At 44.4% G+C, this 22,067-nt stretch overlaps 1 protein-coding gene across 7 annotated transcripts in view; it reads right to left on the reverse strand.

Annotated features, from left to right (window-relative positions):
* Positions 1-3,788: 3,788 nt before the first annotated feature.
* Positions 3,789-22,067, reverse strand: part of LOC143767404 (oocyte zinc finger protein XlCOF8.4-like) — a 53,241-nt gene continuing 34,962 nt past the window's right edge. For 3 of the 7 annotated variants that reach the window (XM_077255727.1, XM_077255733.1, XM_077255728.1), the window contains exons 5-6: positions 5,210-5,287; positions 3,789-5,021 (exon numbers count right to left, since the gene is read on the reverse strand). In XM_077255727.1, coding sequence (XP_077111842.1) covers positions 4,273-5,021; positions 5,210-5,287 — 827 coding nt within the window. In that variant the 3' untranslated portion in view covers positions 3,789-4,272. The remainder of the gene's footprint in view (positions 5,022-5,209; positions 5,288-22,067) is intronic. The other 4 variants (XM_077255729.1, XM_077255731.1, XM_077255730.1 and 1 more) reach the window with 4 other exon arrangements.

Consider the following 22,067-nt stretch of genomic DNA (forward strand, 5'->3'; position numbering starts at 1 on the left):
CATGCTTCAGCAGCATTTGCAGCTTCCGGCTCGCCGACTGTTTTGTGATGTCCTTCAAAGTTCAGTTCTAGGGCCCCTGCTCTTTTCCATTTACACTTTTGGCCTGGGACAGCTTATAGAATCTCGCGGTTTTCAGTATCATCTCTATGCTGATGACACACAGATCTACATCTCTGGACCAGATATCACCACCCTACTAACCAGAATCCCTCAATGTCTATCTGCTATTTCATCCTTCTTCTCTGCTAGATTTCTATAACTTAACATGGACAAAACAGAATTCATCATCTTTCCCCATCTCACGCAACCCCCCAACGAACCTATCCATTACAGTAAACGGCTGCCCACTCTCCCCAGTCCCACAAGCTTGCTGTCTCAGGGTAATCCTTGACACTGATCTCTCCTTCAAACCACATATCCAAGCTCTTTCCACTTCCTGCCACCTTCAACTCAAAAATATTTCACGGATCCATACATTCCGAATCCTAAACCAAGAATCTGCAAAAACCCTAGTCCATGCCCTCATCATTTCCCGCCTCGACTACTGTAACCTCCTGCTCTGTGGCCTCCCCTCTAACACTCTAGCACCCCTCCAATCTATTCTAAACTCAGCTGCCCGACTAATCCACCAGTCCTCCTGCTATTCCCCGGCCTCTCCCCTCTGTCAATCCCTTCACTGGCTCCCCATTATCCAGAGACTCCAGTACAAAACCCTAACCATGACATACAAAGCCATCCACAACCTGTCTCCTCCATACATCTGTGACCTCGTCTCCCTGTACTTTCCTGCACGCAACCTCCGATCCTCACAAGATATCCTTCTCTACTCCCCTCTTATCTCCTCTTCCCACAATCGCACACAAGATTTCTCTTGCACATCACCCCTACTCTGGAACTCTCTACCACAACATATCAGACTCTCACCTACCATCGAAACCTTTAAAAAGAACCTGAAGACTTATCTCTTCCAACAAGCCTACAACCTGCAGTAACCACCGAAAGACCAAACCACTGCACGATCAGCTCTATCCTCACCTACTGTATCCTCACCCATCCCTTGTAAATTATGAGCCCTCGCGGGCAAGGTCCTCTCTCCTCCTGTACCAGTTGTGACTTGTATTGTTCAATATTATTGTACTTATTTTTATTATGTATACCCCTTCTCACATGTAAAGCGCCATGGAATAAATGGCGCTATAATAATAAATAATAATGTCCCAACGCATTGGAACTCTACTGCTCACAAATACTTTCCAACATCTGCAATGTAGTCAACTGCACTCCTGTTGTTGACTACCAGCATTAACAAGGCCGTCAGTATTCAGTTCAGACTCCACACATAAGACTTCAGGAGTGGACATGGATGTCAGATATATGTACCATCCTGCAAAACTTTGAGGACCACCAAGATCATAAGCGGCAATGACACCATAATTAGCATCACCATCCCGCTTCTCTGTGTTCTGAAATGCTCTCTGCTCACAATCAAAGAGAATGCATTGCAGGCGGAGTACGATGAGATGAAGCAAGGACCCATACAGGGTGATTACACACAGCCCAGCCTCTTCTCATCCCAACGTGGATTGGGTGACAGTAAGAGGAGGAGGAGGAAGAACAGGAGCTAGTTTTATGCGCTATAGATGGTACTACCTGCACATCTGTCATACCGTCTGTTCAGCGTGGATGGCCTGAGGACAGGGATGAGGAGGAGGAGTAGAGCATGGTCAGTGGTCCTCTTGGTGAGGACACGGAAGTCTTGCCTGTTAGCAGTCTGGCATGCATGGCTGAGTATATGTTAAGCTGCCTTTCCCATGACCCTTGCGTTCTCAAAATTTTGGGTGACAGTCATTACTGGTTAGTGACACTTCTTGACTAGTGTTGAGCGATACCGTCCGATACTTGAAAGTATCGGTATCGGAAAGTATCGGCCGATACCGGCAAAGTATCGGCTCTAATCCGATACCCGATACCAATACAAGTCAATGGGACACCAAGTATCGGACGGTATCCTGTATGGTTCCCAGGGTCTGAAGGAGAGGAAACTCTCCTTCAGGCCCTGGGATCCATATCAATGTGTAAAAGAAAGAATTAAAATAAAAAATAGGGATATACTCATCCTCCGACGCAGCCTGGACTTTACCGCCGTAACCGGGAGCCGTTGTACCTAAGAATGCGCGCTTGAAGGGCCTTAGATGAGGTCACTGCGCTCTGATTGGTCCGTAGCGGTCGCATGACCGCTACGCGACCAATCACAAAGCCGTGATGTCACCTAAGGTCTTTCAAGCGCTTGAAATACCTTAGAAGACGTCACTGCTTTGTGATTGGTCGCGTAGCGGTCACGCGACCGCTACGGACCAATCAGAGCGCAGTGACCTCATCTAATGCGTGACTCAAAATATATACGTATATATGGAACTTTCAGTAGATCTAGAGTGCATGCGCATATGCTACATTGATGCTTGGGCAGAAGCAGCAGTTTACATGAGAGATTATAATTAGTGATGAGCGAGTGTACTTGTTGCTTGGGTTTTCTCGAGCACGCTCGGGTGACCTCTGAGTATGTGTTAGTGTTCGGAGATTTAGATTTCATCGCGGCAGCTGAATTATTTACAGCTAAGAGCCAACCTAAGTACATGTGGGGGTTGCCTGGTTGCTAGGCAACCCCCACATGTATTCAAGCTTGCTAGTAGCTGTAAATCATTCAGCTGCTGTGATGAAAACTAAATCTACGAACACTAACACATACTCGGAGGTCACCCGAGCAACGAGTACACTATCTCATCACTAATTATAATAGTTTAGGCAACATAAGGTAAGAAACATATTATTAATGGCAAAGAGATAGAGCAAAGGGATCAGGACATATCTGAATAATCCAATATACACTCACTGGCCACTTTATTAGGTACACCTGTCCAACTTCTTGTTAACACTTAATTTCTAATCAGCCAATCACATGGCGGCAACTCAGTGCATTTAGGCATGTAGACATGGTCAAGACAATCTCCTGCAGTTCAAACCGAGCATCAGTATGGGGAAGAAAGGTGATTTGAGTGCCTTTGAACGTGGCATGGTTGTTGGTGCCAGAAGGGCTGGTCTGAGTATTTCAGAAACTGCTGATCTACTGGGATTTTCACGCACAACCATCTCTAGGGTTTACAGAGAATGGTCCGAAAAAGAAAAAAAATCCAGTGAGCGGCAGTTCTGTGGGCGGAAATGCCTTGTTGATGTCAGAGGTCAGAGGAGAATGGGCAGACTGGTTCGAGCTGATAGAAAGGCAACAGTGACTCAAATCGCCACCCGTTACAACCAAGGTAGGCCTAAGAGCATCTCTGAACGCACAGTGCGTCGAAGTTTGAGGCAGATGGGCTACAGCAGCAGAAGACCACACCGGGTACCACTCCTTTCAGCTAAGAACAGGAAACTGAGGCTACAATTTGCACAAGCTCATCGAAATTGGACAGTAGAAGATTGGAAAAACGTTGCTTGGTCTGATGAGTCTCGATTTCTGCTGCGACATTCGGATGGTAGGGTCAGAATTTGGCGTAAACAACATGAAAGCATGGATCCATCCTGCCTTGTATGGAGCATCTTTGGGATGTGCAGCCGCAAATCTGCGGCAACTGTGTGATGCCATCATGTCAATATGGACCAAAATCTCTGAGGAATGCTTCCAGCACCTTGTTGAATCTATGCCACGAAGAATTGAGGCAGTTCTGAAGGCAAAAGGGGTCCAACCCGTTACTAGCATAGTGTACCTAATAAAGTGGCCGGTGAGTGTAATTCACCATATAATAAATATATAAGTGTCATTATAATGGCATATACATATAAGAAATATTGTGGATGCAAAATCCTATCTTTATTGAGGAAGGCCCAAATACAGAGATGTAATTGTTGAAAATACACGAGAATATAAAAGCTGTGTAAATTGGATTTTATTTGCTTTTGATAACAGGTGTTTTTTTTAGTAATTGCATATATTTCCTAGTCATCCCTAGAAGCTCTAAATAACTTTCTCTTTCTTATGTTGTTATGTATGACTTTACTTTGACTTTAATGGTTTCTTGATGAATAGGTCAATAAAAAGAAAATTGCTGCTTCTATGTGTGATTTCTCTGATTTTATAAAAAATGTCATTTGTGAGTAAAAAAAACAAAACATGGACATGAAAATCACTTCCTCCCTAGATGAGTTATATGACAGTCTACAATACTTGCTTAATTTGTAAAACGTTTGCTACATTCTGAATGTGAACATGTTTTTGTTTTTTTACCCTGTACGAGTTGTCTTATGTGAGCTCAGAGTGGAAAAATCACGAAAACATTTCCCACATTCTGAACATGAAAATGACGTCTCTGTGTGAATTCTCAGATGTGTAACAAGATGCGATTTCTGATTAAAACATCTCCCACATTCTGAACATGAAAATGGTTTCTCCCCTGTGTGAGTTCTCTGATGTCTATTCAGGTTTGATTTATCTGTAAAACATTTCCCACATTCTAGACATAAAAATGGCCTCTCCCCTGTGTGAGTTCTCTTGTGTATAACAAGATCTCGTTTGTGAGTAAAACGTTTCTCACATTCTAGACATAAAAATGGCCTCTCCCCTGTGTGAGTTCTCTTGTGTATAACAAGAACTCGTTTCTGAGTAAAACATTTCCCACATTCTAGACATAAAAATGGCCTCTCCCCTGTGTGAATTCTCTTGTGTATATCAAGCTCTCGTTTCCGAGTAAAACATTTCCCACATTCGGAACATGAAAACCGTTTCTTTCCTGTGTAAGTCCTTTTATGTTGCACTTCCGTTCTGTTATTTTTTCTATGCTTTACAGTCTCTGATGAATCAGAAGACAGGACTTGTTGAAAAGGATCAGAAGAAAGATTTTTGATATGAAGACTTGGAGGTGCCACCGGGATACTGATCTGTTCTTTATACGAATCTGATGGGACACCATGATCTTCTGCTTTAATATGTAAAAATAACAGATGTTCCGCTGAGCTTCTGCTACAACCATCTGCTAAGAAAAAAATGGATTTTATTTTTCATCAGTAACAGGGAATAATATCATTTGTTACAATAATATATATTTTAAAGTAATTCTATAGAAGCATTTCTATAAATATGCAGCAATTTTTAATTGAGTAGGAGAAAGTTGACAGAATTAGAGGTCAGAGCAGGGACTATTTTATTATTATGTTTAGTTACCAGGTTGTGCCTTCACTAGTTCACTTCTCCCTTGCTTTGTCATAGGTTCAGGTTGCTTTGTGCTCTCACCAACCTTTCCTAGTAAAACATTTAGTAAAGATTCATGAAGGTGCCTGTAAGTCAGTGATATCAGGTGTTCATCACATACATTACATACAGTCAGAGCACATGATCCAGTGCTTTCAAGTGCAGTGCTCTACTTGTAGGTATGTTTTTGTATTTTTCATTTTTTTTTTTTTTGCAAAGAGTGGACGTTAGTGTTTGTGGTTTGGTTTTGACCTGACTTGTTACCTGATCGGACTTCTGGATTTTTCCTTCATCTGTCTCTTTAACTGTAGCTAATCTCCATACTTCTCCAACTTGCACCTGACCTGCATCCCTCTGCTATGCTGTTCAACTGCCTGACTTCTGTGTATGACCTGGCTCCATTAATGATCACCAATAAACTGGCAGCAAAAAAAAAAAAAAAAATCGCCAGTGTGAACATTCCTATTTTGCATGCATATCAATTTATACTCCAGTTCATTTTATCAGGTTAGTTTCAGATTTCTGCACTTGTTGCATTAAAGGGTCTGGTCTCCCTTTCTTTAAGGTGGACATTACATTTATATAGCTTTCCATTTGCTGTTTACCCATGTTTGGGACCCTGCGTGGGCAAACAAGGCTGATATCCATACTTCAATTTTTATAAATCATCTATTTGCAGCCTGGATCGTCACCTACCCCAAAGCTTTATATTCAATGTATAGTGCACATATTCAGCCCCTTTTTTTTTAGTGTGCATTTATTTGTGTTCATTGACATACAGTGGGTACGGAAAGTATTCAGACCCCTTTCAATTTTTCACTCTTTATTTTATTGCAGCCATTTGGTAAATTCAAAAAAGTTCATTTTTTCTCATTAATGTACACTCTGCACCCCATCTTGACTTAAAAATACAGAAACGTAGTAATTTTTGCAAATTTATTAAAGAAGAAAAACTGAAATATCACATGGTCATAAGTATTCAGACCCTTTGCTCAGTATTGAGTAGAAGCACCCTTTTGAGCTAGCACAGCCATTACTTTTCTTGGGAATGATGCAACAAGTTTTTCACACCTGGATTTGGGGATCCTCTGCCATTCTTACTTGCAGATCCTCTCAAGTTCTGTAAGTTTGGATGATGAACGTTGGTGGACAGCCATTTTCAGGTCTCTCCAGAGATACTCAATTGGGTTTAGGTCAGGGCTCTGGCTGGGCCAGTCAAGAATGGTCACAGAGTTGTTCTGAAGCCACTCTGGAAGAAGTTTTCATCCAGGATATCTCTACTTGGCCCCATTCATGTTTCCATCAATGACAACCAGTTGTCCTATCCCTGCAGCTGAAAAACACCCCGATAGCATGATGCTGCCACCACCATGTTTCAATGTTGGGATTGTATTGGGCGGGTGATGAGCAGTGCCTTGTTTTCGCCACACATACCGCTTAGAGTTATCACCAAAAAGGTCCATCTTTGTTTCATCAGACCAGATAATCTTATTTCTCATAGTCTGGGAGTCCTTCATGTGTTTTTTTAGCAAACTCTATGCGGGCTTTCATATGTCTTGCACTGAGGAGAGGCTTCCATCGGGCCACTCTGCCATAAAGGCCTGACTGGTGGAGGGTTGCAGTGATAGTTGACTTTTGTTGAACTTTCTCCCATCTCCCTACTGCATCTCTGGAGCTCCACCACAGTGATCTTGGGGTTCTTCTTTACCTCTTTCACCAACGCTCTTCTCCCACGATTGCCGAGTTTGGCTGGACAGCCAGGTCTAGGAAGACTTCTGGTCGTCCCAAACTTCTTCCATTTAAGGATTATGGAGGCCACTGTGCTCTTAGGAACCTTGAGTACTGAAAAAATTCTGCTGTAACCTTGGCCAGATCTGTGCCTTGCCACAATTCTGTCTCTGAGCTCCTTGGCCAGATCATTTGACCGCATGATTCTAATTTGTTCTGACATGCACTGTGAGGTCTTATATAGACAGGTGTGTGTCTTTCCAAATCAATCCTATCATTTTAATTAAATACAGCTGGACTCCAATGAACAAGTAGAACCATCTTAAGGCGGATCACAAGGAGATTGACAGCATGTGACTTAAATATGAGTATCTGAGCAAAGGGTCTGAATACTTATGACCATGTGATATTTCAGTTTTTCTTTTTTATTAAATTTGCAAAAATGTATTTTTTTCAGTCACGATGAGGTGCAGAGTGTACCCAATGTATATACCTATTGTGCTGTTGATGTATACATACAGTTTTTTGTAATTTAGCACTCTTGTTGTGGGCCCTACATGTTCCTGGGAGGGACATACAAGTGCCAAGGGATATTCTTATTTATGGTTCCAGGAGTGTATCTTATTTAAGTTTGCACACATTTTATAGGGTGCGCAACATAACTGTTTGCAGCTTTTGTTTTCTCTCATAGGTTGTCCTTCTCTGTAGGCTTTTAACACATGTGAAACAAAAGCATAAAGAAAGAGCAGCACTCAAAAAAATTTATTCCTTCCTTCGGGACATGGACGGGGTGTGCAGGGAAGTAGAGTAATGCGGGGAGAGAAAGTCAGGATGATGGCCATTTTGCGTTAATCCAATGCTTCTACTGGTCCAAGTGTGCAATTACTTTGGGTAACTCCCTTTCAAAGGCGATTAGTTGTAATATGCAAGTGGCAATTGGGACAGTTGCCACATTTGTAATTCCTTTTTGAATTTTGTTTATATAACCAAATATTAGGCATGGATAGTAATCTATTATAGACTAAAATATCCACTAAATTATGACATCCTCTAAGAGAAAATGGGTTTTAACCCCTTAACGACTGACGATATGCCTTTAACGGCGGCAGTTAAGGGTACTTAAACCACAGCACCTTTAATTAACGGCGTTGAGGAATAAGGATATAGCGCCTCCAGAGAACATGATTCGGGTTGGTTTTTACAAACTCCGTTGTTGCAATCGCCTTTATTAATAGTATAAAAAGTCTGATTTTCCATTTAATTTCTCTCTCCTCTGAAGTGATCGCACATCAGAGGAGAGAGAAACAGGGTCCCCCGGTCTCCTGATCACTCCCCCCGGTAGCTCTGGTGTCCCTACATGCTCCTGTGAAGTCCCCTGGACCGCCGGCATCTTCTTCTGGGAGAAAATGGCGGGTGCATGTGCAGTGCACCCGCCGAGATCTGCAGGCTGGCACCCGGCAACCATAGGAGATTTCTCCTATTGGTTCATTTTGATCACTGTGATAGACCCTATCTCAGTGATTCAAATAAAAAAAAAGTAAATCAAACCCCCCTTTATCACCCCCTTATTTAGCTAAAAATAATTAAATAAAAAAAGTATTTCCATTTTTCCATTAGGGCTAGAGTTGGGCTAAAGTGAGTTGGGCTAAAGTTTGTGCTAGGGTTAGGGTTAAGGTTAGGGATGTGGTTATGGTTGGGGATTATGGTTAGGGTTGGGATTAGGGGTGTTGGGGTTAGGGTTATGGTTGGGATTAGGGGTGTGTTGGGGTTAGGGTTGGAGTTAGAATTGGGGGGTTTTCACTGTTTAGGTACATCAGAGGTCTCCAAACGCGACATGGCGTCACCATTGATTCCAGACAATTTTGCGTTCAAAAAGTCAAATGGTGCTCCCTCCCTTTTGAGCCCTGCCATGCACCCAAACAATGGCTGTTCTCCACATATGGGGTATCTGCATACTCAGGAGAAATTGCACAACAAATTTTGTGGTCCATTTTCTCATGATACCCTTGTGAAAATAAAAAAAGTTTGGTTCCAAAGTAGTTTTTTTGTGAAAAAGTAAAATGTTCATTTTTTTAGTTCTTGTGAAGCACCTGAAGGGTTAATAAACTTCTTGAATGTGGTTTTGCACACCTTGAGGGGTGCAGTTTTTAGAATGGTGTCACATTTGGGTATTTTCCATTATATTGACCCCCCAAAGTCACTTCAAATGTGAGGTGGTCCTTAAAAAAATGGTTTTGTAAATTTTGTTGGAAAAATGAGAAATCGCTGGTCAACTTTTAACCCTTATAGCTTCCTAACAAAAAAAAAATTTTGTTTCCGAAATTATGTGGAGAATTTCCGAAGCTGGGGGGGGGGCTCTATACCCTTATTTCTCAGCGCTGTTGAAAAGCGGCGCTGAGTAATAAAAACCCTTATATGCCGCCGATAAAAGGCATATCGGAGGTTGTAAAGGTGGTTAATCCATAACAGATTACTGTCCACGCCTAAAAATTGGTTAGATAAACACAATTGAAAAGGGAATTACAGATGCAGCAACTGTCCCAGTTGCCACTTGCATATTACAACTAATCCACTGCGCATAGGATCTATGGATTTTATTTCCAGCAGAACAAAATTTTCCGCTATATTATCTATTGTCCATGCTTACTTTAGTACATTGGCAAAACGATTAGACCTTTGAAAACAAAATTCTGTGAGCATTATCATTCGATTAGTTCAGAAAGGGCTCACTGAGAGTTATTAAGCATCTGCAAGAAAAACATAATTCTAATCTGGAAACTTTACGATTTGCAGGTCTTAAAGTGGTTAATTATCCACCCCTAGGTGGTAATCATTAGAGATGAGCGGATATTTCAGTGTTCAGTTTGGATTACAATCGCCGAATTTGCAATATTTGCTGAATAATTTGTCGAATATTCTCTGAACATAACCGAACGCCATTCATCTCAATGGGAGGCAAAAACAACACCTTATAAAGGCCCCAAATGCTGCCAAAACACATCAAATGAGGGACAGACACCAGGAAAGTGGCCTCAATTCACCCACAGTACACATTTTAGCGTAGCACTGCAGCAATCAGCCAGGCATGAAGTATAGGGTTCTGGGACAGCATTTACAGCTTTCAATTGAACGTCACAGTAAGACGAGGTGGGTGACGGATCGGTGTAGAACCCCTGTGTAGGGAGCCCTGATACCACATGCAATAGCTCAACCTGCCTTTATACTCAGCCACACTCACAAATGGCACAAATATCATATCAATTTCGTAGATTACTATTACCAGAAAAAAAATCAAAGGATAGTAAAACGGGTAGCTGAGTCCAAGGAAGTGGAGGCCTGATGGTCTTGGAGGCCTACTGCTACAGGCAACACACATAAAGGAAACCCAACCAGGAGTGTTCACATTTGCAAAAATTACTGGCAGACACCACAAAAGTGGCATCAATTTCACCACAGTATAGATAGTAGAATAGGGACAGACAGGTTTTCCACTACACCCAATCCAACAGATGGACACCCAACCAGGAGTGTTCACATTTTAAAAAATGAGTGCCTGACATCACAGAATTGGAATAACGATGATGAGAATAGAAATCATAGAAATTGAGATCGACATGTCTTCCACTACAGCTTATCCCAGCAGATGTAGACCAACCATGACTGTTCACATTTCCACAAAGTTGTGTTAACATCAGCAGCAGCCACACTAAAGATATCACAGAGTTCAGTTACGTGACATTATGGCATCACACTAAAAAAATGCAATTTCACCTAGTCTGTACAGTCTGCGATTGGGGTGCAAAAGTCCTTGGAGATCCATGACTTGTTCATCTTGATGAAAGTTAGGCAGTCTACATTTTCAGGGGACAGCCATATGCGCTTATCCGTAAGGACACCACCAGCAGCGCTAAAGACATTCTTAGAGAATGCTTGTTGCTGGGCATGATAAAACCTCCAAGGCATGTAAGGCGAGCTCAGGCCTCTCACCCATTTTGGAAGACCAAAATGTGAAAGGGTCCAAACTCTCCCTGATGGTATCTACCGTATATACTCGAGTATAAGCCGAGATTTTCAGCCCAAATTTTTGGGCTGAAAGTGCCCCCTCGGCTTATACTCGAGTCACGGTCTGTGGCAGGGTCGGCGGGTGAGGGGGAGAGGGCGCTGAGGCATACTTACCTAGTTCCGGCGATCCTGTCACTCCCCCTGCCCGTCCCACGGTCTCCGGGTGCAGCAGCCTCTTCCCCTGAGCGGTCACGTGGGACCGCTCATTAGAGAAATGAATAGGCTGCTCCACCTCCCATAGGGGCGGAGCCGCCTATTCATTTCTCTAATGAAGCGGTGCCGGTGACCGCTGACAGAGGAAGAGGCTGCGGCACCGAACACAGGCAGGGGGAAGGAGCGGGACGCCGGGAGCAGGTAAGTATGTCATATTCACCTGTCCTCGTTCCACACGCCGGGCGCTGTCTCCATCTTCCCGGCGTCTCTCTCTCCTCACTGACTGCAGGCAGAGGGCGCGATGACGCATATAGTGTGCGCGCCGCCCTCTGCCTGATCAGTCAGTGCAGGGAGACGCCGGGAAGATGGCGCCGAGAAGCTGCAAGCAAGACAGGTGAGTATGTGTTTTATTATTTTTATTGCAGCAGCAGCAGCACAGCTATGGGGCAATAATGGACGGTGCAGAGCACTATATGGCAGAGCTATGGGGCAATGGTGCAGAGCACTGTATGGCACAGCTATGGGGCAGTAATGGTGCAGAGCACTATATGGCACAGCTATGGGGCAGTAATGGTGCAGAGCACTGTATGGCACAGCTATGGGGCAGTAATGGTGCAGAGCACTATATGGCACAGCTATGGGGCAGTAATGGTGCAGAGCACTGTATGGCACAGCTATGGGGCAGTAATGGTGCAGAGCACTGTATGGCACAGCTATGGGGCAGTAATGGTGCAGAGCACTATATGGCACAGCTATGGGGCAGTAATGGTGCAGAGCACTGTATGGCACAGCTATGGGGCAGTAATGGTGCAGAGCACTATATGGCACAGCTATGGGGCAGTAATGGTGCAGAGCACTATATGGCACAGCTATGGGGCAGTAATGGTGCAGAGCACTGTATGGCACAGCTATGGGGCAGTAATGGTGCAGAGCACTGTATGGCACAGCTATGGGGCAGTAATGGTGCAGAGCACTATATGGCACAGCTATGGGGCAGTAATGGTGCAGAGCACTGTATGGCACAGCTATGGGGCAATAATGGTGCAGAGCACTATATGGCACAGCTATGGGGCAGTAATGGTGCAGAGCACTGTATGGCACAGCTATGGGGCAATAATGGTGCAGAGCACTATATGGCACAGCTATGGGGCAATAATGGTGCAGAGCACTATATGGCACAGCTATGGGGCCATAATGAACAGTATGGAGCATCTATTTTTATTTTTGAAATTCCCCTGTAGCTGTTGCATTTTCCACCCTAGGCTTATACTCGAGTCAATAAGTTTTCCCAGTTTTTTGTGGCAAAATTAGGGGGGTCGGCTTATACTCGGGTCGGCTTATACTCGAGTATATACGGTATATTCAGTTCTAAATACTCATGCACCATCCTCCCCATTCGTTCACCACATGTAACTCTTGGACTCTGTTGTGCAGGTGCATGAGTTGGTCTAAAAAAAGTGTCAAAAAAACTCACAGAATTTGCTTCTTGCACTTCCAACCTCCGGCACATCAATTTGCCAACACCAAAACATTAGCAGCAGCAGTAATGGAAGTCTACAGCAGCGATGCGAACTGTGTGCTTCACTGCTGTCATGGGTAAAAGCTCTCTTAAGCCTGTGTAAAAGCGTGTTTCGATACTCCAGCATTCTCGGGTCCCTTACCAGGGCAAGAATCATCTGGCAATATTTGGTTATATAACGTGGATCTAACAGAGTGGTAACCCAGTAGGCAGCATTATTCCTAATCATAACTATACGGGGATCATGTTGCAGATAGGGCAGCAAGAAGGCACTCATATGTTTGGCTCTATGATGAGATCCAAGCCCATGCTGTGTTGGTGGGTAACAATGAGGCTTGTTTCCTCTGTCCCCTACCATCAACCACGAACAACAGAGAGGGAAGGATTATTCTCTTTATCTGACAGTTGTTCTCCCATCACCTCTTCCTCCTCCATTTGTTCCTCGGATCTTGCACCTTCAATAACAGTATGTCTGTTATCACCAGGCCCCGAGATCGCAGTAATCCACCCTCTATTGGCACCCACTTGTGTGACGACAGTCTTGAACTTAGAGACAGAGTTATCCCTTCCGCATCCTCCTCCGCTTCCTCCTCTTCTTCTGGGACCACATCTCCTCCCGCAGGCTATTTAAAGTCTGCTCCAGCATTTGTGTGACTGGAATAGTGATGCTGAAGATGACGTTGTCAGCGCTAAACATCCTAGTAGCCATTTTGAAACTGTGCAGAAGGGTGCAGGGCTCCTTAATCTGTGCCCACTCTGTAAACGTGATTTGCGCCACGTCTGTACTGCGTTGACACAGGCTATATGACATGACATACTGCGTCAGAGCTCATTGCTGCTGCCACAGTCTCTGCAACATGTGCAGAGTGGAATTCCATCGTGTCGGCACATGGCATATCAACCTCTTAACTGGCATGGACAAAGACCTCTGTATCGATGCAAGTCGATGACCAGAGGGGTGCGAACGGTGGAAATGAGCACACAGCTTACATGCTTTGTGGAGCAGCTCACCCAGGCCAGGATAGTGGTGGAGAAAATGCTGTACCACCAGGTTGAGGATGTGAGCCATGCAAGGCATGTGTGTGAGCTTGCCTCAATGTAGGGCCGCCACCAGGTTCGTACAGTTATCGGATACAACCTTCCCTGGATGCAGGTTCAGCGGAAACAGCCATTGATCAAACTCAGCCTGGAGAGTGGTTCACAACTCATCAGCTGTATGACTGCAATCTCCAAGACATATTAATTTTAACACTGCCTGATTGTGGTAAGCCCTGCTGCACAGTACAGAGGTGGTTGGGATTCGCTCTTCACTGTTGGAACACATGTCTCATTAAGGCAGAGGTTGAGGGTGCAGGTGGAGGCCCTAGAGGAGGCAGAAGCAGTGGAGGAAGGGTTAAATGTAGAGGTTTGTACTTCAAGCCTTGGGGATTCCAAGACTTGTGGAGCAGCGCCTGTCCCCAACGTCACCAGAGTCACCCAGTGCCATCAGTGAGATATAACCCTTGGCCATGCTTACTCGTTCAAGTGTCTGTGGTGAAATGCACCCTGGCAGAGATTTTGTCAAGGAACGGGTGATGTTGTCTGCGATATGCTGGTAGTAATGCAGGCACAGCTATCTTAGAAAAGTAATGACGACCGGGCAGTTGGTACTGGGGGACTGCGACGGCCATCAGCTTTCGGAAACCATTTGCATCTACCACACGGAAAGGCAGAATTTCCATGGCCAACAGATTGGAAATGGTAGAGTTTAACCTCTTAGCTTTGTCATGCATAGGAGAAAACTATCCTTTACGTGACCACAACTGCAGGACTGCAGTGCTGAGAGAGGGCGGAGTACAGTGAACCGGACAAACTGCTGGACTGGGAGGTGCAGGCGGAGAGGTTACTGTGGATTGAGAAAGTTGTGGTGTGCTCGTTCTCCGGGATCGGTCAAAAACAACAGGCATGTCTGCTTCCGTTACAACTGATGGCGGGCTCTCAGTCAGCATGACTGGAGCGGGTAAAAAACTCGAGGATCTGCGGTCGAAGACCTGCATCTCAATAGTTGGCACGGTAACAGAGGAAGGGGAAGAAGCAGCAAATGCGATTGATGGGGTGGCTGATAGTTGTTGAGGTCCACGTTTTTGCACAGTAGGATTCCCACAGTAAAACATGTTGATTGCGCATGTGAAGGTTCATACATGTAGTAGTCAAATTATTGCACTTTTTACCTCCTCAGTTTTTTTTTGCAAAGTTCGCAAATTACGTGAGTTGGCTCATTCTTCGCAGTATCAAAAAGGCCCAGGATAGGCAACTCTTGCCACCCCTGCGAGCTTCAGACCCAAGGATGCTTCTGGTCACAGGCACAGTTGTGTCTGAGGATGCATTGCTCATCGTGGCTGCATCACTACGGGTCTGCAACATACAGTGCAACGTAACCTCCTCGTCCTCCTCCTCAGATGACCTACTCAGCTGTGTGCCTTTATGTTCATTCCACCTTGGATTTAACATATCATCATCATCCCCTGTGTTATTACATTCCTCACCTTTGGAGTCGCCCTCCTCCTGTTCTTCATCAGGATCACCTTCCCCCAGGGGTTAACGTCTAATGATGAGGGTCAGGATGGTGTTTGTACCTTACTTTGTCCTGCCCCAGATTCAAGCTAAAAAAATTTGGGGCATCGGTGCATATTTGCTCCTCTTGACTCTGCAAAGCTTTTGAGTACACTTCTGATGACCATGGCATAGAATGTGTGAACAGCTCTTCAAACTCACCCATCTGTGGTTCCATACAGTCAGTTGTATGGTTGGAGAGTTGGGACGTGGGGGGAAGCAAGGGTAATTTGGGTGCCACCTTTGTGGACTGTGTGTGATGACGTGGGGGGAAGCAAGGGTAATTTGGGTGCCACCTCTGTGGACTGTATGTGATGTTGAGGTGGAGTTAGAGGAGGAGAGGCCACTTGAAGGTGCGCTTGCCATCCACTCGAGTACATGCTCTTCCTGGGCATCATCGAGAAGGCGTACCGCTTTGCATCTGCCAAAGAAAAGTAGTGGTGTAGCCTGTGCAGTAACAGAAGTTATCAGTAGTCTTTGCATAGGATGTGACTTGGCTTCACTAGTGCTTTCACAAACATTACTACCTACCCCACGTACACCTTGAACACCAAGCCCAATTCCCCTTCCACCACGGCCTCACTTTTTCCCAGTAATGTTGCTCAGATAGTGTGGTAGGAAACCAGTATTAGCTACAAAAAAATTAAATTTTAAACTCTGCACCCCCTCTGCAAACAGCTGAATTTTAGCGACAGTAAATTCCAAGTTGAAATATGGTGTGCTGTATCGTGTCACAGAAAAAAAGAATTGTTTGAGTGTGGATGAGACCTGTATGACAAATAAATTATGCTGCAAACAACTTGAAAGTCAGGTCCCCTACTGTATGACACTAGGAACAGAAATTATTTTTTGTGGCCTATGGATCATGTCTCTAACACACTAGATGCTACAAACTAATTTAAAGTGAGGTCTAGTGATGGGCGAATCAGAAAGCTCTAGGTGCCCGACCAGAACAGCGAGCCCAATGTAAGTCTATAGGAAACTCAAGCATTAATCGCAGCCCATCTCGGCGGTCAGCAGAGGGACTAGAAATTGCAGAAATCGATGGGCATAGTGCTCAAATGACATGGGAACAGCATGGGGAAGATCCCTTGAAGCATTTCTGACTCCCAGGGTACTGCTGTGAACAATGTTGTCAGAGTCTTGCGCCATTTTTACAGACTCACAATAAAACATACAAAAATGAAACCAAAATTGATTTTTTTGGGAAATATGTTACGGAACATCCTTTCCAGGGTAATGACTTGTATATAAGGCAAAATAATTAACCAAAAACAAAAATGCTCCTCCACACCTTGGGCTATGTTCACATGTACCGATTTTGATGCGGTTTTGAAATTTAGCATTGCTTTCAACCAAGACAAATGCATTCACTGGGAAATGTAATTTTAACATTTTACAACCTTATCTGACAATGTGGTGTGTGACATCGTGTGACATCATCAGACACATCCTGTTTCATTTATGGAGGGACTTTGAAAGTCACAAAGCCTATTTTTATAGGGCCATCAGATAGCCTTTACTATTCTTAAAGGGCCAGCAGTCAGCCCTTACTGTTTTTAGAGAGCCATCAGCCGGCTATGCTTTGTTGTTCACATTATTAAACAGTGGGTCTCCTATACTGTTATTGCGTATGCAGCGAGTGGCATGGCTGACCAAAATTTGGAAACACCCCAATACCCCTTTGAAGAGACGTGCAGGAAGGCTTCTGAAAGCAATGTTCTCATTATCCTATCATTAGGAATTTGGTACTCCCTTACTGTTTGCCTATGCAGTGAATGCAAGAGCTGACAAATATTTGGAGGCACTACAATGCCCTTTTGTAGAGCTGTGGAGGACCTCATTAAAAAATGTTCCCATTAGGAAGGAGCAGGTCTCCCATAGAGTTTGCCTATCTAGTGACTGCAAGGGCTGCCAAAAATTTGGAGGCACTACAATGCCCCTTGGAGGAGACATGGAGGAGGGCCTCATTAAAAAATGTTCCCATTAGAAAGGAGTGGGTCTCCAATACTTGTAATGCCCATGCACTAAGTGTATGAGCTGACAAACATTTACCCCTGGGGGTATACATGAACATACTGTATAAACATTTTTGTTACGGGCATCATAAACACCATTTAAAAAAAAAAAAAATGTGGGTGTTGCATCACGGACCACGGTCACCCTGCTGATCTAGTGGTGGTGGATGATGAGGAGGACAACAGCGAATAGCAAAAATCAGGAAGCGTATACCCATGTGTGGGTGTGAAGAGATGCATGGAAGTAGACCTCCCAAAAAAAGACACTGGATTTGAGTTTATGTTACGCTGCTATCATTCAGTGATGTAGAGACAGGCCCTTGTTCATTTTTATAAGAGTCAGCCTGTCAGCATTTTCAGTTGATAGGCGGATACGCTTATCAGGGTCTGAGAAAACTCTCCCAGAACTTTGACAGTGTTCCCCTGCCTTTGCTGGATTGGAGTTGTGTCTCTCTCGCCTGTTCTCCTTGGTTGTCCAAAGAACTGTGACCACTGCCGCCAGCGTTTTCAGATAGGATTTTTTTTTAATAATGTACTGGTACAGGTACTGCCTTATTTTAGTAGACCAGTCTGCCTCGGGACTAAGAGGTAGATAGTTCTCCTTGTAGCGTGGGTCTAGAAGTGTCACTAACCAGTAATGACTGTCACCCAAAATTTTGAGAACGCAAGGGTCACGGGAAAGGCAGCATAACAAATGCAGCCATGCATGCCAGACTGCTAAAAGGCAAGACTTCCGTGTCCTCACCAAAAGGACGACTGACCATGCCCTACTCCTCCTCGTCCCTGTCCTCATGCCATCCACGGTGAACAGACGGTATAACAGATTTGCAGGTAATAGTGTCTATAGCGCATGAAACTAGCTCCTGTTCTTCCTGCTCCTCTTCCTCACTGTCACCCAATCCACGTTGGGATGAGATGAGGCTGGGCTGTTTGTAATCAGCCTGTATGGTTCTTTGCTCCATCTTATGCTCCGCCTGCAATGCATACTCTTTATTTGTGAGCAGAGAGCATTTCAGAAGACAGAGAAGTGGGATGTTGATGCTAATTATGGCATCATCGCATAATCGCCACTCGCCATCTTGGTGGAGTCCTCAAAGTTTTGGAGGATGGTACATACACTGTGTTCCAAATTATTATGCAAATAATATTTCCTCATATTTTCTCTAAATTACCGTATATACTAGAGTATAAGCCGAGATTTTCAGCCCAAATTTTTGGGCTGAAAGTGCCCCTCTCGGCTTATACTCGAGTCACGGTCGGCGGGTGAGGGGGAGAGAGGTCTGTCATATACTCACCTGTTTCCGGGGCTCCTGGCGCTCCCCCTGCCTGTCCCATGGTCTTCGGGTGCCGCAGCTCTTCCCCTGTTCAGCGGTCACGTGGGACCGCTCATTAAAGTTATGAATATGGACTCCACTCCCATAGGGGTGGAGCCGCATTCATTTCTCTAATGAGCGGTAACGGTGACCGCTGACAGAGGAAGAGGCTGCGGCACCCGGAGACCATCTGTCTGGGATAAGGAGCCAGGGACACCGGGAGCAGGTGAGTATTACATATTTACCTGTCCACGTTCCACACGCCGGGCGCCGCTCCGTCTTCCCGTCCTCTTGCTCTGACTGCTCAGGTCAGAGGGTGCGATGACGTACTAATCTGCGCGCCGCCCTCTGCCTGAACAGTCAGTGCGGAGAGACGCCGAGACGGGACGCTGAGGAGCTGCGGGCAGCAAGAGAGGTGAGTATGTCATTTTTTATTGCAGCAGCATTATATATTGCACAACTTTATATGGAGCATCTATGGGGCAATAATGAACGATGCAGAGCATTCTATATGGCACAGGTTTATATGGAGCATCTATGGGGCCATAATGAACGGTGCAGAGCATTCTATATGGCACAGCTTTATATGGAGCATCTATGGGGCCATAATGAACGGTGCAGAGCTTTCTATATGGCACAGCTTTATATGGAGCATCTATGGGGCAATAATGAACGGCTCAGAGCATTCTATATGGCACAGCTTTATATGGAGCATCTATGGGGCCATAATGAACGGTGCAGAGCATTATATGTGGCACAGCTTTCTATGGAGCATCTATGGGGCCATAATGAACGGTGCAGAGCATTATATGTGGCACAGCTTTCTATGGAGCATCTATGGGGCAATAATGAACGGTGCAGAGCATTCTATATGGCACAGTTTTGTATGGAGCATCTATGGGGCCATAATGAACAGTGCAGAGCATTCTATATGGCACAGCTTTATATGGAGCATCTATGGGGCCATAATGAACGGTGCAGAGCATTCTATATGGCACAGCTTTATATGGAGCATCTATGGGGCCATAATGAACGGTGCAGAGCATTCTATATGGCACAGCTTTATATGGAGCATCTATGGGGCCATAATGAACGGTGCAGAGCATTCTATATGGCACAGCTTTATATGGAGCATCTATGGGGCCATAATGAACGGTGCAGAGCATTCTATATGGCACAGTTTTGTATGGAGCATCTATGGGGCCATAATGAACGGTGCAGAGCATTCTATATGGCACAGCTATATATGGATCATCTATGGGGCAATAATCAATGGTATGGAGCATTATATATGGCACAGCTTTATATGGAGCATCTTATGGGGCAATAATGAACAGTATGGAGCATTATATGTGGCACAGTTTTATGTGGAGCATCTATGGGGCAATAATGAAATGTATGGAGCATTATATGTGGCACAGTTTTATATGGAGCATCTTATGGGGCTATAATGAAATGTATGGAGCATTCTATATGGCACAGTTTTATATGGAGCATCTATGGGGCCATAATGAAATGTATGGAGCATTATATGTGGCACAGCTTTATATGGAGCATCTTATGGGGCAATAATGAACGGTATGGAGCATCTATTTTTATTTTTGAAATTCACCGGTAGCTGCTGCATTTCCTACCCTAGGCTTATACTCGCGTCAATAAGTTTTCCCAGTTTTTTGTGGCAAAATTAGGGGGTCGGCTTATACTCGGGTCGGCTTATACTCAAGTATATACGGTACCTATCTGAATTTCAGTCATTGTTATGTTCCAGTCATCTACTATTCTAGTATAATTGCAATGTTTTGGAACAAACTGCCTATGAAAACAGTATCTTTTTAAAAAAAATAAACACTCAAAATGCATGTTCCAAATTATTATGCACAGCAGAGTTTAACCTTTTTTATTTTATTTTGAACAAAAAAAAATGGTCAATTGTGAAGTTATAAGCATTATCACAAAATGAAATCAAACAGTTTTCAAGTGAAAACTTAATTCTAGGTGATGTTACATTTGCACATAGGACCCCTTGTTCGAAAAAAGCTTCTGAACTCTCTCCTCCATTAAATTTGTCAGTTTTTGGATGGTTTCTGCTTCAATTGTTTTGCATGTGGACAGAATACCCTCCCAGAGCTGTTGCTTAGATGTGAACTGCCTCCCGCCATCATAGACACTCCTTTTGATAATGCTCCAGAGGTTCTCAATGGGGTTGAGGTCAGGGGAAGATGGTGGCCACACCATAAGTTTGTCCTCTTTTATGCCCATAGCAGCCAGAGATGCAGATGTGTTTTTTTGCAGCATGAGATGGTGCATTATCATGCATGAAAATGATCTTGCTGCGGAAAGCACGGTTCTTCCTCTTGAACCATGTCAGGAAGTGTTGTTTTAGAAAGTCCACATAGATTATGGAGTTCATCTTTACCCCTTCAGGGATCATAAAGGGGCCAACAATCTCTCTCCCTATGATTCCAGCCCAAAACATTACTCCACCTCCTCCTTGTGGGCGCCTTAGGCGTGTTTTCATGGGGTGTCCATCAACCAGCCATCCTCCACTCCATCCATCTGGACCATCGAGCGTTGCATGACACTCATCGGTGAACAAAACAGTTTGGAAGTCAGTCTTCATGTATCGTTTGGCCCACTGGAGCCGTTTCTGCTTGTGTGCAGTGGATAGAGGTGGTCGACAGGATGGCTTACGCACAGCTGCAAACCACTGAAGGACCCTGCATCTTGTTGTTCTGGGGATGCTGGAGGCACCAGCAGCTTCAAAAACTTGTCTGCTGCTATGACAAGGCATTTTTGCAGCTGCTCTTTTAACCTTACGCAATTGCCTGATGGAAAAAGTCCTTAATTTTTCCTTATCAGCACGCACACGTGTGCTGGGAATCAGCTACATACTTCTTGATTGTGCGATGATCACGATGAAGTGTCTTGGCAATGTTGATTGTAGTCACGCCTTGACCTAAATACTCCACAATTTGTTGCTTCTCAGCAGCCAACACATCCTTTTTCTTTCCCATTTTGGCTGCTTAATAATGTTGGAACAGCCTTCTTAAGTAGTCTTGCCTTTATTTGGACACACCTGCCAAACTAATTTGCACAAGTATCTGCAATTGCTTTCAGTGATATAAAGTGCCCTGACACACATCACCATCAATGAGTTTAAATGACAAACAAAAAAATTCTAACCTTATCACTCCTAAACTCTTTGTGCATAATAATTTGGAACACAGTGTATGTCTGAAATCCATGTCCACTCCTGAGGTCTTGTGTGTGGAGTCTGAACTGAATACTGATGGTCTTGTTATGCTGGTAGTCAACAACTTCCCTCTTCTGCTCACAAATCATTCTCAACATCTGCAGCATAGAGTTCTAAAGTGTGGGGACATCACACACCAGTTGATGAGCCAGAAGCTGCAAACGCTGCTGAAGCACAGCAAGTGCGGCGAAAG

This window comes from Ranitomeya variabilis, chromosome 4 (genome assembly GCF_051348905.1).
Source record: "Ranitomeya variabilis isolate aRanVar5 chromosome 4, aRanVar5.hap1, whole genome shotgun sequence".
Lineage (NCBI taxonomy): Eukaryota > Metazoa > Chordata > Amphibia > Anura > Dendrobatidae > Ranitomeya > Ranitomeya variabilis.